This window comes from Prionailurus bengalensis, chromosome C2 (genome assembly GCF_016509475.1).
Source record: "Prionailurus bengalensis isolate Pbe53 chromosome C2, Fcat_Pben_1.1_paternal_pri, whole genome shotgun sequence".
Classification (NCBI taxonomy): Eukaryota; Metazoa; Chordata; class Mammalia; order Carnivora; family Felidae; genus Prionailurus; species Prionailurus bengalensis.
The window spans coordinates 2,081,931-2,094,212 of record NC_057350.1 but is presented as its reverse complement, the minus strand read 5'-3'; the positions used below and the strand labels follow the sequence as shown (position 1 = coordinate 2,094,212).

At 61.4% G+C, this 12,282-nt stretch overlaps 1 protein-coding gene and 1 non-coding gene across 7 annotated transcripts in view; both read left to right on the top strand.

Annotated features, from left to right (window-relative positions):
• The window catches only part of TRPM2 (transient receptor potential cation channel subfamily M member 2), a 54,739-nt gene extending 44,353 nt beyond the window's left edge, over nucleotides 1-10,386 (top strand). For 2 of the 6 annotated variants that reach the window (XM_043593454.1, XM_043593458.1), the window contains 9 exons: nucleotides 839-926; nucleotides 1,852-2,009; nucleotides 2,749-2,825; nucleotides 3,076-3,177; nucleotides 4,468-4,554; nucleotides 5,115-5,220; nucleotides 6,779-6,880; nucleotides 8,309-8,425; nucleotides 9,016-10,386. In XM_043593454.1, the coding sequence (XP_043449389.1) occupies nucleotides 839-926; nucleotides 1,852-2,009; nucleotides 2,749-2,825; nucleotides 3,076-3,177; nucleotides 4,468-4,554; nucleotides 5,115-5,220; nucleotides 6,779-6,880; nucleotides 8,309-8,425; nucleotides 9,016-9,141 (963 nt within the window). In that variant the 3' untranslated portion in view covers nucleotides 9,142-10,386. Of the gene's footprint in view, nucleotides 1-838; nucleotides 927-1,799; nucleotides 2,010-2,748; nucleotides 2,826-3,075; nucleotides 3,178-4,467; nucleotides 4,555-5,114; nucleotides 5,221-6,778; nucleotides 6,881-8,308; nucleotides 8,426-9,015 lie in introns of those variants that run through there. The other 4 variants (XM_043593455.1, XM_043593459.1, XM_043593456.1 and 1 more) reach the window with 4 other exon arrangements.
• LOC122492515 lies at nucleotides 5,174-5,250 on the top strand. The gene has a single exon (XR_006299689.1). It is a non-coding gene; the product is annotated as a Z6 small nucleolar RNA (small nucleolar RNA).
• Nucleotides 10,387-12,282: the final 1,896 nt, after the last annotated feature.

Below are 12,282 nucleotides of genomic sequence, written 5' to 3'. Positions count from 1 at the left end.
CTCCCCCTCAGAGAGTTGCAGTCTGGGGGGCACAGACATAAACGCCCATTGTCACAGTATGGTTTAGTAAGTGCAGCAATCAAGGCAGATGCAGGGGCTGGCGGTCAGGGAGGCCTCGGGCCTTCAGAATAAGAGGGGTGGACTGGGAGGAGGTTGGGTCCCTGCCCCTCTGTGCCCCTCTTGCTGGGGGCTTTCTTATGAGCACCCCTGCTGCCCATAGCAGCCTCCCAGCAGGCAACACCTGAGCCCCACACGCTGTCACAGGAATCTTGTCTCTTCCCAGCTCTGCTGTGTCAGGTGGGGGCAAGCCACTCGGCCCTGTGATGGTGGGGTGCCCACCGTGAGCCAGCCCCTGCCCTGGGACCGCTGTACACGGGGGTCTGCCCCGACTGCCTTCTCCCCTGTGGGTCCCTGCCTTGCTGATGCCCTCCCAAACGGGTGCAGCTGCTGCTGAACTGAGTTCTCCTGGCCCCGTTGGTCCCCTGGCTGCCACCATCCCCCGTAGTTGAACATGTTTGACTTCCAGGAGTTTCTTTTCTCTGGGAGGAGCAAGAGCCATGGGGAGCCTCTGTGGGCGGCCACGCTCCACCTTCCTGCGGCTCAGGTTTGTCGTACTGTGGCTTCAGGATGGTTCAGCGGCCTCTGCCGTGTTCAGTCCCAGTGGCCATTGCGTCTCACAGGTGGGCACTGCCTGTGACACCAAGGGAGGCAGGGCAGGCTCTGATGCCCGTGGGGTCACTGCAGCCTTCCCATAGTGCCCTCGCCGGTTCGGTGGGGGGCTGGGTGTGCTGTACGGAGGCAGGCGTGGACCAAATCTTGTTTGGGACGTGCCTTCCAGGTGGCCCAGACGTCCAGAGCGCTGCACTGGGTCATGAAGGCCCTGAGGGACGGTGGCTTCGGCTCAGAGGAGGGCATCCCCACCCCGGGTGAGTGCGCGGCCCTGCCAGCAGCTGGTACCTGCTTGAGTCTGGGGGTCTGTGGGGAGGAGAGGCAGTAGGCTAGATTCTGGCGGGGACTGGGGGTAGGCCGACTGAGCTGCTCCTGGGTCCCATGGGCCCGGGGGAGGGTAGACTGCCCCACAGAAGCAGGGGCCCTGCACAACCGAGCCCCTGACTGGACCTGGTGGGGGGCTTTGAGAGGGGGCCTGCGCATCATGCTATACAGGAGGGGCCGCTCCAGGATGCACCCAAGACCCAGACCAGGTGGCAGAAACCATAGTCCGTGTGTCTTTTTTTTTTTATGTTTATTTATTTGAGGGAGAGAGAGAGAGAGAGAGAGAGAGAGAGAGAGAGAGAGAGAAGGGGTGAGCAGGGGGAGGGCCAGAGAGAGGGCCAGAGAATCCCAAGCAGGTTCCGCACTGTCAGCACAGAGCCTAACGTGGGGCTTGATCCCACGAACTGTGAGATCGTGACCTGAGCCAAAGTCAGACACAACCGACTGAGCCACCCAGGTGGCCCCCCAAAGTCCATATTTCTAAGTTTGCAGCCAGCCAAGAAATGGGCAAGACTGGCCCTCCTGGGGCGGTGCTGACCCCGGAGGGGGCACACGTGCCCTCCCTAGCCGGATGGGCTTCTGTAAGGGCCGTGAGTCCAGCTAATTACCGAGAGCTCTGGGGCAGCCACACAAGGAGGCAGGTGCTGGCTGGGGGGACACTGCCCGACCCCAGATCTCTGTCCCCCCAGGGCCGTAGTGGGGAGCCCCCCTTCGGGGCTGGTGGTGTTCAGTCTGGTCTCGGGGAGGCGGAGGTGGCCCAGTTCTGGGGAAAGGACCATCGAGGACGCCCCTGTCCTGTGGGCCAGGTGCCTGAGCCGGGGCCCGGCTTTGCCCACGGCTCCCTGTGGCTGTTCCCAGCACCCCAGAAGGCCTCAGAGGGGCAAGACCTCGAGCCGGACGGCAGACAGGAGGAGGAGGACGTGGGCGACACCCACCACGTGAACGCCCGGCACCTCCTGTACCCCAACTCCCACGTCACCCGTTTCCCCGTGCCCAACGAGAAGGTGCCCTGGGAGGTGAGTGCGGGTCCTGGCGCTCTCCCACCGGGCCAGAGGTGCCCCGTGTTCTGGACACGGCCAGGCGCCAGGTGGACAAGCCTGTGCAGCCTCACAGGGACGTGCTGGGCAGAGGGGGAAACCGAGTCACTAGGACCACACAGCTAGAGGTGGTGGAGCTGGGCGCCCAGTGGGCTGCTGACCCTACAGGGAGCTGACTGCCCCGTTACCTCCAGTGGCCTCACTCATCCCAGACCCCAGCATCCCCAGGGACTGGTCGCTGCCCCTTTCGTGAGCGCAGGTGAGGGATAGCATCGAGGAGGGAGGAAGAGGAAGGGCAGCAGCATCTGTGTGCCCTCCCCGCCCCCACGGGCTTTCCCTCTGGCCTTTCTAGAACATTCCAGGCTGTTGCCTCCATTCCTTCTCCCCAGGGACTCTGCCAGCTGGAGTCCCTCTGGAGTCCAGCCTAGACCCCTGCCCCATCCTGGAGGCTCCCCTGGACCACCAGTGCCGTCGCCAGCCCCCTCGGCTGGGTCCCTGGGGGTGGTACGCTCAGCCTGCCTGAGCTCAGAGCTACCCTGTGCACTTTGGGGTCTGTCTCGGGGTCTATGGCGTGAGCGCTTTGAGGAAGAGGTGCTGCTGTCGGTCATCCTGGCCGCAGGGCCCTAGCCGTGGTCAGGGGTGCCAGTCTGAGGGCTGCGGGGGCCCTAGCCGTGGTCGGGGGTGCCAGTCTGAGGGCAGGACCGGCGTCTTTGTGCAGACGGCGTTTCTCATCTACGACCCGCCCTTTTACACAGACGACAGGAAGGACAGGGGCTTGGTGGACCCCATGGGAAAGTGAGTGTGCACATCCTTGGCCCTGGGCAGGAGGGAGGGTGGGGGACCAGCAGGTGCTCCGGGGTGACGGCCAGAAGGAGCTCAGGGTGAGGGCCTGCCTCCTGCCTGGGCAGGGTGCCCTGTCCTCCCCAAGGGCTGGGACATTCCGGGGAGGCACCTGGCTGGGGGCACCTGCCAGAGACACGGGGCTCTCTGACAGTCCTGGTCACTGCCCTCTCTTACGGGGACATGGCCTCTCCGCTTTTCCCAGCGCCCTGGAGCCTCTGTCCGGGATCAGCTACAACGCCGTGGACGGACCCATAGACCGGCGGAGCTTCCACGGGGTCTACGTGGTTCAGGACGGGCTCCCTCTGTGAGTGCGGCCGCCCGCCATCCCGCGTCAGCCGGGCCTTTGTGGGGCTTGCTTCTGGGGTCAGCCGTCCTGTCCTGGCAAACTAGCCATCTTTCTGATAGAAGTGAACAAAATGCAGAAGAAAAGAGATGCTCATGTAAAACGCTGCCTTACTCGATGAGACCCCTCTCTGCGTCTCCCAGGACACTGGCGTGGAGCTGGGGAGGCACACTTACTCCGGCTGGCCTTGGGGCTTGGCCCTCGTCCCTGAGTGCCCTTGGTGACTTCCTGCCATCTCCACAGATTCTGACAAAGAGCAGGCTTGCCCTGAGAGGGAGAAGTTGAGGGGCCAGCGGGGTGGCGTCAGGGGACGGTGGTGTTTCCTACTTCTGTTCTCTGTGGGGACGGGCACCGTGTCCCATTGTACACTGAGTACATCCAATGTCAAGATGTTGGGTGATGGTGGCGTCACACCCAGCAGTCACTTGGTGAGCACCTCTGGGTGTCAGCCTGGGGTCCTGGAGATAAAGGAACCTCCTCTGCCCAGGGTGCAGCACCAGGGGCCGGAGGAAGAGGAAGGCACCATGAGAATTAGGGGAGGGACCACAGACGGGGCCAGAGGTGGCTTGGGAGAGGGGGCGGGTGGGGCGGCCTCTCGGGAATGTCCTGGAACAGGAGTGGGTGTCTGTGCCCGGAGCCAGAGGTGGTATAAGAGGTGGCGGGAGACGGCGGGGTGTGAACGCGGAGTCCCTGGTCCCAGTCGAGGTGGCAGGAGGCCACGTGCGATGGGGCGGACACAGGTGGTGCCGTGGGAGAGAGCAGGCTGGAGAGTCACAGAGGGACCCACCGGCCCTGCCCCTGCATGTGTGAGGCCTTGGGACGCAGACGCGTGTCGTGCGGCGCAGTGGGCTGGTCACACGGTCTCTAGGGGTCGGGACGGCCACATTAACACCTGTGCTGGACTTCTGCTCCCAAGGAGATCTATCTCTTTCTTTTCCAATCAACTCCAAGGTGACCCGAATCTCTTGCCTCATCTCTTGGAGTCCCTAAAGGACAAGATTTGTCCCTAGGTGGACAGTCCTGGGTGGAGAGGCAGATTCGGCCAGGCTGGTGGAGGGGATCCTATCCCAGCCTCCACGCACTGGCTCCTTCCCTGCCTCCCGCCGAGGAGAGCGGCCTGGGGTCTGAGAGCCCTGGGCCAGGGCGGGTCCAGGTAGAGTTGGCACACTGCCCCGTGAGTGGCCCCCGCCCACGACCCCACCTGGTCCCGCCGGATGCAGGCAGCAATCTAAGCAGACCCGTCCTCCCCAGGAACCCCATGGGCCGCACAGGACTGCGTGGACGTGGAAGCCTCGGTTGCTTTGGACCCAACCACACGCTGCAGCCTGTGATCACCCGGTGAGTGTGCCACTGAGGCACCCACGGGCCCCTCCCCACGTGCTCAGAGCTGAGGGGACAGATCGCACGTGGCACATGGTGCCAGGCTCATGGTGGGGCCTGGATAAGTGTAAGTGCACCCGAGATGCAGGGCGGGGGTGTCCCTGTCCCCTAGGAAAAGCCCAGGCCTGTCCCCACCCCTGGAAGCTGCCCTTGCTTCCTTGTGGGCCCCCCTCGGTTAGCGGGCCTCTGGGAGGAGGGCAAAGCCATGGCCAGGGCCCAGGACCACAGACAAGATGATCCCGCCCAGCATTTCCAGAGTAAGGAGAGGAGCAGGTGGGGCCAGGCTGTGTGCTTCTTTGAGGCTCGTGATAAAAAAAATATTTTCCTCAAAGGCCCGTCCACTCCAGTCCCTCCAGTGGTGTGGAAGCAGGAAAGACATCCTAATGGTCCCCGTCTCGGTTCTTCCCCTGGAGCCATGTTGGGAAAGGAGACAGGGTTGCCCCCGTCTGCCCCATGTCCTCCTCAGGGCGGGGGGGGGGGGCTGACCGCAGAGTCCCCGTGAGCTGCCCCTTTTACAGGTGGAGGCGGAACCAGGATGGAGCCATCTGCAGGAAAAGCATAAAGAAAATGCTCGAAGTGCTGGTCGTAAAGCACTCCCTCTCGGAACACTGGGCCTTGCCAGGGGTAAGCCGTGCAAGCTGTCTGTCCAGAGCGTCTGTCCCTCCACCCATCCCACCCAACGACGGAACACCTGCTCCTACAGTCCCCGCCCTGGGCAGTTCTGGACTCTGTCCCTGGTGCTGAAGGACAAACCGGTACTTGGCTTTTTAGGAGGGATTCTCCCTGCTGTCTACTCATTTTGCTGTAGTGAAAACGGGTTCAGATACTCTCTGGGGTGAGCACTGTGTCCCGAGCACCAGGCTCAGCACTGCGGCTGCGTCAGGGGCTAGGCTGCGTGTCCTCGAGGAGCTCATGGCCTTGGAGGCAAATATGACTCCCCATGCAAGTGTCTCAGGCAGGCACCTGCCTCTTGGTGTGCGGCCCTGAGCTGAGCCCTAAGGACAGGACAGGGGCCAGGGCTGGGAGGAGGGGGCATATGGCCCCTCAGCTCTGGAGTGGCAGCTGGTTGCAGGGCTGACGGCCAGAAAGCATCCGGGGCCTTGGGGGGATCAACGTAACTGGGCTGCAGAAGGCCCGGGCTGGGCCCCCCAGGTGTTACTCCCAGATCAGTCTGCCTGCCCCGACTCCCACCCGTGTTCTGGGGGTCCTGGCAAGAGGACCACGTTCCCTGACAAGCTCTGGGTCGGTGCACAGCATCTGGGCTGCAGCCCCATTTGGGAGCCTCTCCTCTGAGCCTGCTTCTGGGAAGTCGTGATTTACCCCAACTCGGCACCCACCGTGGCCCAGTGGCCGCTCTCCTGGGGGCAGCCTGTTGGTGAGCATGTGTGGGGTGGTGGTTCCACTGGGTCCCCAGGATGCAACAAGGATTCTGGGCAGCTCCAGCCCTGCAGCCACGATCCCCTGTGCCCCCCAGCTGAAGGAGCACCACTCTGAACCAGGTATCGGGCCGGCCTCTCTCCCAGGGGGAGATTCTAGCACGATTCAGCCTTCCTCTTGGGCACTTTGGCCTCTCCGGGTGGGACACTGGCCCAGTCCCTGGTGGCATCTTCCAAGCAGTGCACCTATAGCCCCGACCCTGCATGGGTCCCCCCACCACTGCAGCTTTTGGGGGGCACAGGCGTCTCAGGGGACAAAGCAGATGGATGTGATGTGGACTTCGAGAGACGTTAATAACAAACAGGGTCTCTCGGAGGGGTGGAGGCTGGGCAGTGCAGGTGCAGGGCCCATGTCCCTGGGGTGGGTGGCGTTGGGAGAGGCTGGGAGCTCAGCCTGGGGGAGCAGAGGTGAGAGACGGCATGTAGGGGAATGCAAGCAAATAGTTAAAACGTGCCCTTCTGCTGGTGGCCAGGGCACTGGAGGGCAGGGCGCGTGTTGCTTTATGGGCGCCCACACGTACTCCCCAAACATTGTGCCTCTGGTCTGACGCACCCCTGCTCCGCACAGGCTGACGTGGGCAGTGCACTCTGGACAATGTCACTCCAGCCCTGAGACAGCCAAGCGGCCAGACACTCATCTGCCTGTGGCTCCAGGGGGCTGGCCTGCTGCCCACTCTGGGCAGATGGCCAGTGGAGGTGGGTCTCCGAACAGCCTTCAGACCTGCCCCTGCCTCCTCTCTGTCCAGGGCTCCCGGGAACCAGGAGAGATACTGCCCCGGAAGCTGAAGCAGGTCCTCCGTAGAGAGTTCTGGTCTTCCTTCCAGAACTTGCTGACGCAGGGCACAGAGGTAAGGTGGCCTCTCTGCTGCGGTCCCATCTGTGTGCCCCGGCCACCCACGGTGTGCTGGTGGGGAGGGCTGCAGGGTGAGCCGGATGGGGCACTGGGGACCCTGCTTCCGCCCCAGGAAGGAGCTGGGACCAGGAGGCGTGGCCCTGGCTCTGGTCCCTGGGCACCTGCCTTCCCTCCCTGACCTTCTTCTCTCCAGGTCAGGGGGGCAGGCCGCCTCCTCCGCCACACACACTCTTGCCCTGGAGCACGTGGGTGCACACGTGGGTGCTCAGACCACAGTGTCTGAGTCTCCGAGGGCAGAGGGGGCATTGGGCCAGCGCCCGGCTCCCCAAGGGCTGGACGGGGGTGGGGGCGGGGGGCCTGTATTCTCCACCGTCTTTTCTTAGTTACGAAAGCGGTACGTTACACGTTTGGTGTAACACACGCCCCTTCACACTCACCCACAGGAGCCCCGCTCCAGACTTTGTTTACTTCTTTACACGCCTGCCGCGGGCTCTGTTGCCAGTTTTCTCTCTGCGCTCGAACACCCATACACTCTTAATAAAAACGGGGCCACACAGCACACGCTTCTCTGTAACTTGCTTTGTCACTTAATTTGCAATGCTCATATTTACAAATTTGCCTCCTCTTTTCCATGGTCGCATAATGATTTGTGTCATGATTTCTTGAACGTCCTCTCGGTGGACCCAGAGTTGGTACTGGTCCTGTGTCTCTCCTATCTTAGGATGAAACAGGCGATCGCTGATATTTAGGGTGTTGACCTGTGAACCTGGTCATTTCATAAGGGCTGTCCTGTGCAGTGCCCCAGGGAATAGCACCGTCTCTTTGTAGAAAAGAATTAAGTAGTTTATTTATGGAGGTGAAACATAACATAAAATTAACCATTTTAGAGTGAACAGGTCAGTGGCATTTAGTGCATTGGCCATGTTGTGCCACCATCACCTCCCACCTGTTCCAGAACATTCCATCCCCCATGAGCAGTCATTGCCTTTCCCCCCACCATTCCCTGGCACCCACTGACCTGCGTTCTGTTCTGCGTCCCGGCCTGTTCAGGACACCGGCTGTAAGTGGAATCACACAGGACACACGCGGGCTTTGGCGTCTGGCTTCTTTCACTTAGTGCAATGTTTGTGACGTCCGCCATCCCTTTTTATCCTCCCGAGGACAGTCGAGGCGGGTGTGGATGCCAAGCCAGAGACCAGGAGGGCGCTGAGGGAGGCGCGGACCCCGCGGTGGGTCGGGCACGCGGGAGGTGGCGTTGGGGAGCAGGCGCCACGGGGCAGGGAGAGAGCCCGGCGGGGCCCCGGGAGCAGTGGACGGCTGTGCTCAGTGTCCCTGGGCCGGGACGGAGCAGAGGACGTGCGTGGGGCCCCTCCCTCGGGGAGGAAGCCGTGGCGGACGGGCTCACCCCTGCGCTGCCTCCCAGGTGTACAGAGGGTACGTGGACGACCCAAGGAACACGGACAACGCCTGGATTGAGACCGTGGCCATCAGCATCCACTTCTCAGACCAGAGCGACATGGACCTGAAGAGGCTGAACTCTGTATGGGCCTGGGCCGCAGGCTCCCGGTTTGGGGGGTGGGGGGAGATGCAGGCGAGTGAGCTCTGGGGGTCACTCGGGGCCTCCAGGAGGGGTCTGCCTGGCCTCCCAGGGGGCCGGAGCTGGCCAAGACCAGAGAGCGGGGGCTGCAGAGAACAGAGGGCTCCGAGAGGCACTGGGAGAGGCGAGAGGCCACCAGCAGGTGGCTGGATGGGGACCCTCGGACGGGACTCCCTGGGGGAGGCTGGTTCCCATGCCTTCATGGGGATAATGTCTCCACATTTATATCAGTCCCACCGTCCCTAATCCAGACTGGATTTAAAGGACAGGACACCTGAGATGAAGGCCACCTGCTCTTTTCTCATCAAGGACTTTCAGAGCTTGGCGGGAATTTCCCGTCATGCTTGAAGTAGCTGTTCTTTCTCCCCTTTGATAGAAGAATACAGGGAGGCAGCCCTAGGCAGAGACTAGGGGTGTGTGTCACCCCCCCCCCCCCCCCACCGGGCCCTTCTGAGCCCGGCCGCAGCTCTGGGGTGTGGGGCAGAGGCGGGGCCGGCTCAGGAGGGAGTCAGGACCTACGTTTGCCCTTGCAGCACCTGCATGCCTGTGACCCCGGGATGTCCGTCCGATGGCAGGTCGTGGACAGGCGCATCCCGCTGTATGCCAACCACAAGACCATCCTCCAGAAGGTGGCCACTCTGTATGGGGCTTTCTACTGACCCGTGGACTCTGGCCGGGCCCCGGTGCCCGGGGCGGGTGAGGCTGGTCTACCCACAGCCCCCTTGGAAGCTCGGCTGCCAGGGACTCAGGCCGAGGCCGGCCACCCAAGGCACGGGCCGCCCTGGGCCTCGGGTGGGCAAGGGGCTGCTGCTGGGACACCTCGCGGTGTGGTCTGGGAATCTGCTGCTTCTCACAGCCACCTCGAGTCACTGAGCAGACGAGCCTGTGAACTGGAGGGCGTCAGGGCGCCCTGAGAGGAGAGCCGAGGCCACCCCAGGGCCGGCTCTGGTCACACGGCCATTCCTCATGGCCGGCGTGGCTCCTGGGATCCTGCCAGCCATGGCTGCCCCTGGCGGCCTCAGCCCTCAGCCCAAGTGACTCCCTCCTGGTCATGTCGTGAGCAGCTCACCCATCACCAGATGTGCCCAAGGCCCCCATTTCCTGCACAGTTGGGACTGTGGCCTTGTCCTGGAGCCCACACCCCAGAGGTGGCACCCACCGTGACTTCACTCGAACCCTCACCTGCCCTGGGGTGGGGCCCCGTGGGAGCCTCAGTTCACTGCCCTGGCCTCTCAGGGCTGAGCCCCTTTGAGGGGCAAGAGCCAGGCGAGCACACGCCTTCTCTGGGGGTCAAAGTGTGTCTGCCTCTGTGATGTCCTGGGGATCCGGGCAGGGGCTCTCCACGCACAGCGCTCCCTGTGAGCCCAGGGCGGGGTAGGCGGTGGGCCTAGATGGTGGGGGGGGGGGGCGCTCTGCTCAGTGTCCGTGACTCACAAGCCATCAGCATAAACCGCCAACAGTCATCAGGGCCAGGATATCGTAAAACCCAACATTAAATCTGTTGCCCGTACCAGCCCGGCCAGCCTCTCTGTGTTCCCTACAGACAAAGTTACAGACATGGGCAGTGGTCAGGGGGCTGTGTCTGGGCCACTGAGACCTCTTCTGGCCCGCGGCCCAGCTGCCTGTGGCCCGAGGGCGTCTCCTGTGGCCATCTCCCCCCGGGTTCCTCCCCTTGGACACCCTGCAGGCTCCTCGGGCCCAGACCGGTCCACCCCCACCGGCCCCCCGTTTTTCATCCTGGACCCGCCTCCAGCATGGCCCCCGGTGCCCAGGCTGGGACTCGGCAAGGCCACGCCCTTTCCGTGGCTGCCCACGCCCAGGTGTGGGGGGGTCTTGGTTTTTTACCTAGACTCCCAACTAGCATCCGACTGGCAGCACCGAACAAAAACATTTTAGAATGGAAAGACTCAGAAAATGTGTCGCTCGTGCATCCTTTCTGAAGGATCTTCTTTGTTTTTATTTTTATTGTTTACTTATTTATTTATGAATATAATTTATTGCCACATTAGCTAACATACGGTGTATGCAGTGTGCTCTTGGCTTCAGGGGTAGATTCCTGTGGTTCATCACTTACATACCACACCCAGTGCTCAGCCCAGCAAGTGCCCTCCTCGGTGCCCGTCACCCATTTGCCCCTCCTCCCAGCTCAAACTGTCAGTTTGTTCTCCGTATTTAAGAGTCTCTTACGGTTTGCCGCCCTCTCTGTCTGAAGCTATGTTTCCCCTTCCCCTCCCCCATGGTCTTCCGTGAAGTTTCTCAAGTTCCACATATGAGTGAAAACATATGGTATCTGTTCTTCTCCGACTGACTTATTTCACTCAGCATAATACCTTCCAGTTCCGTCCACATTGTTGCAAACGGCAGGATTTCATTCTTCCTCGTTGCCAAGTAGTATTCCATTGTATACATAATCTTCTTTATCCATTCAGCAGTTGATGGACATTTGGGCTCTTTCCATAATTTGGCTATTGTTGAAAGTGTTGCAGTAAACATTGGGGTACATGTGCCCCTGTGCCTCAGCACTCCTGTATTGACTCCCTTGGGTCAATTCCTAGCAGTGCTATTGCTGGGTCGTAGGGTCGTTCTATCTTTAATATTTTGAGGAACCTCCACACTGTTTTCCAGAGCGGCTGCACCAGTTTGCCTTCCCACCAGCAGTGCAAGAGGGTTGCCCTTTAAAAGAACTTCTCTAAGACGGATTCCAGAAAAGCGAACCGCGCACTCAGCTGGGCTGCTGTAACAAAATTTCACAGACGGGGCAGCTTAAACAATGGACTTGTTTCCAGTCCTGGAGGCTGGAGGTCTGAGACCCAGGGGCCAGCACCCGTCTCTGGTGAGAGCTCCCCTCCTGGCTTGGGGATGGCTGTCTCTCGCCGTGTGCCGAGTGCCTGTCCTCAGTGTGTGCACGGAGAGGGAGCGAGTGCTCCGGTGTCTCCTCTCAGAAGGACTCTAATCCTATGACGTCAGGGCTCCACTCTTAAGGCCTCATTTAACCTTAATTACTATATTGGAGGCCCCACCTCCAAATACAGCCACAAGGGGAGATAGGGCTCCAGCATATGAATTTGGGGGTGGGGCGGACACAATAACACACACACACACACACGTGTGCACAGGTGCACAGCCCAAGCTCTGTGTAAGCCAAGAGACCATTAAGATGTATGGCTGCATCTTACACCTGTTGAGGCACAGCATAAAAAGAAAATTTAACAAGCGCTCAGCACTAAAGCCCCCGATGGGGTCACTGGCAGCTGGCGATGGAGGGCGATCCCAGCGCACGGGTGTCCTCTTGCCTAGGACGACGGGGGCGGGCTGGCCGGCCACACTGCCACGCGGACGGTGGCGGCTCCCGGACGCGGGCAACAAGCCGGGCTGTTGCGGGGCGAGCGGCCGCTGGCAGGACAGACACACACGAATCACTGTGAACCCCCGGCGGGGTCAAGTGGAACGACAAAATCGGGGAAAAACAGGAACCAGCGGAGGATGGTCGCTGTGCAACAGAACGAGAGGAGACACTCAAAACGCCTCAGCGATCAGGACACGCGTGAATCGGGGTTTTCATACTGGGATAAAAAACAACCCGACTCGTTCTTTCTCGTGGCGCCTCGGACGCGGTGGGCTGCTTCAGGATGACGCGGGACGTCTTCCCAGCTACCGGCTGCCGGAAACTCGCCGAACGGAAACCTCGTACCCTTTTTGAGAAGCGAATGGCCGCAGACGCTGGATGGACTTGGGGGAGAATGGAGGGGTGACGTGGTCTGGGTCACAGGTGGCCGTGACGGACAAGGCCTCCCCGTGAA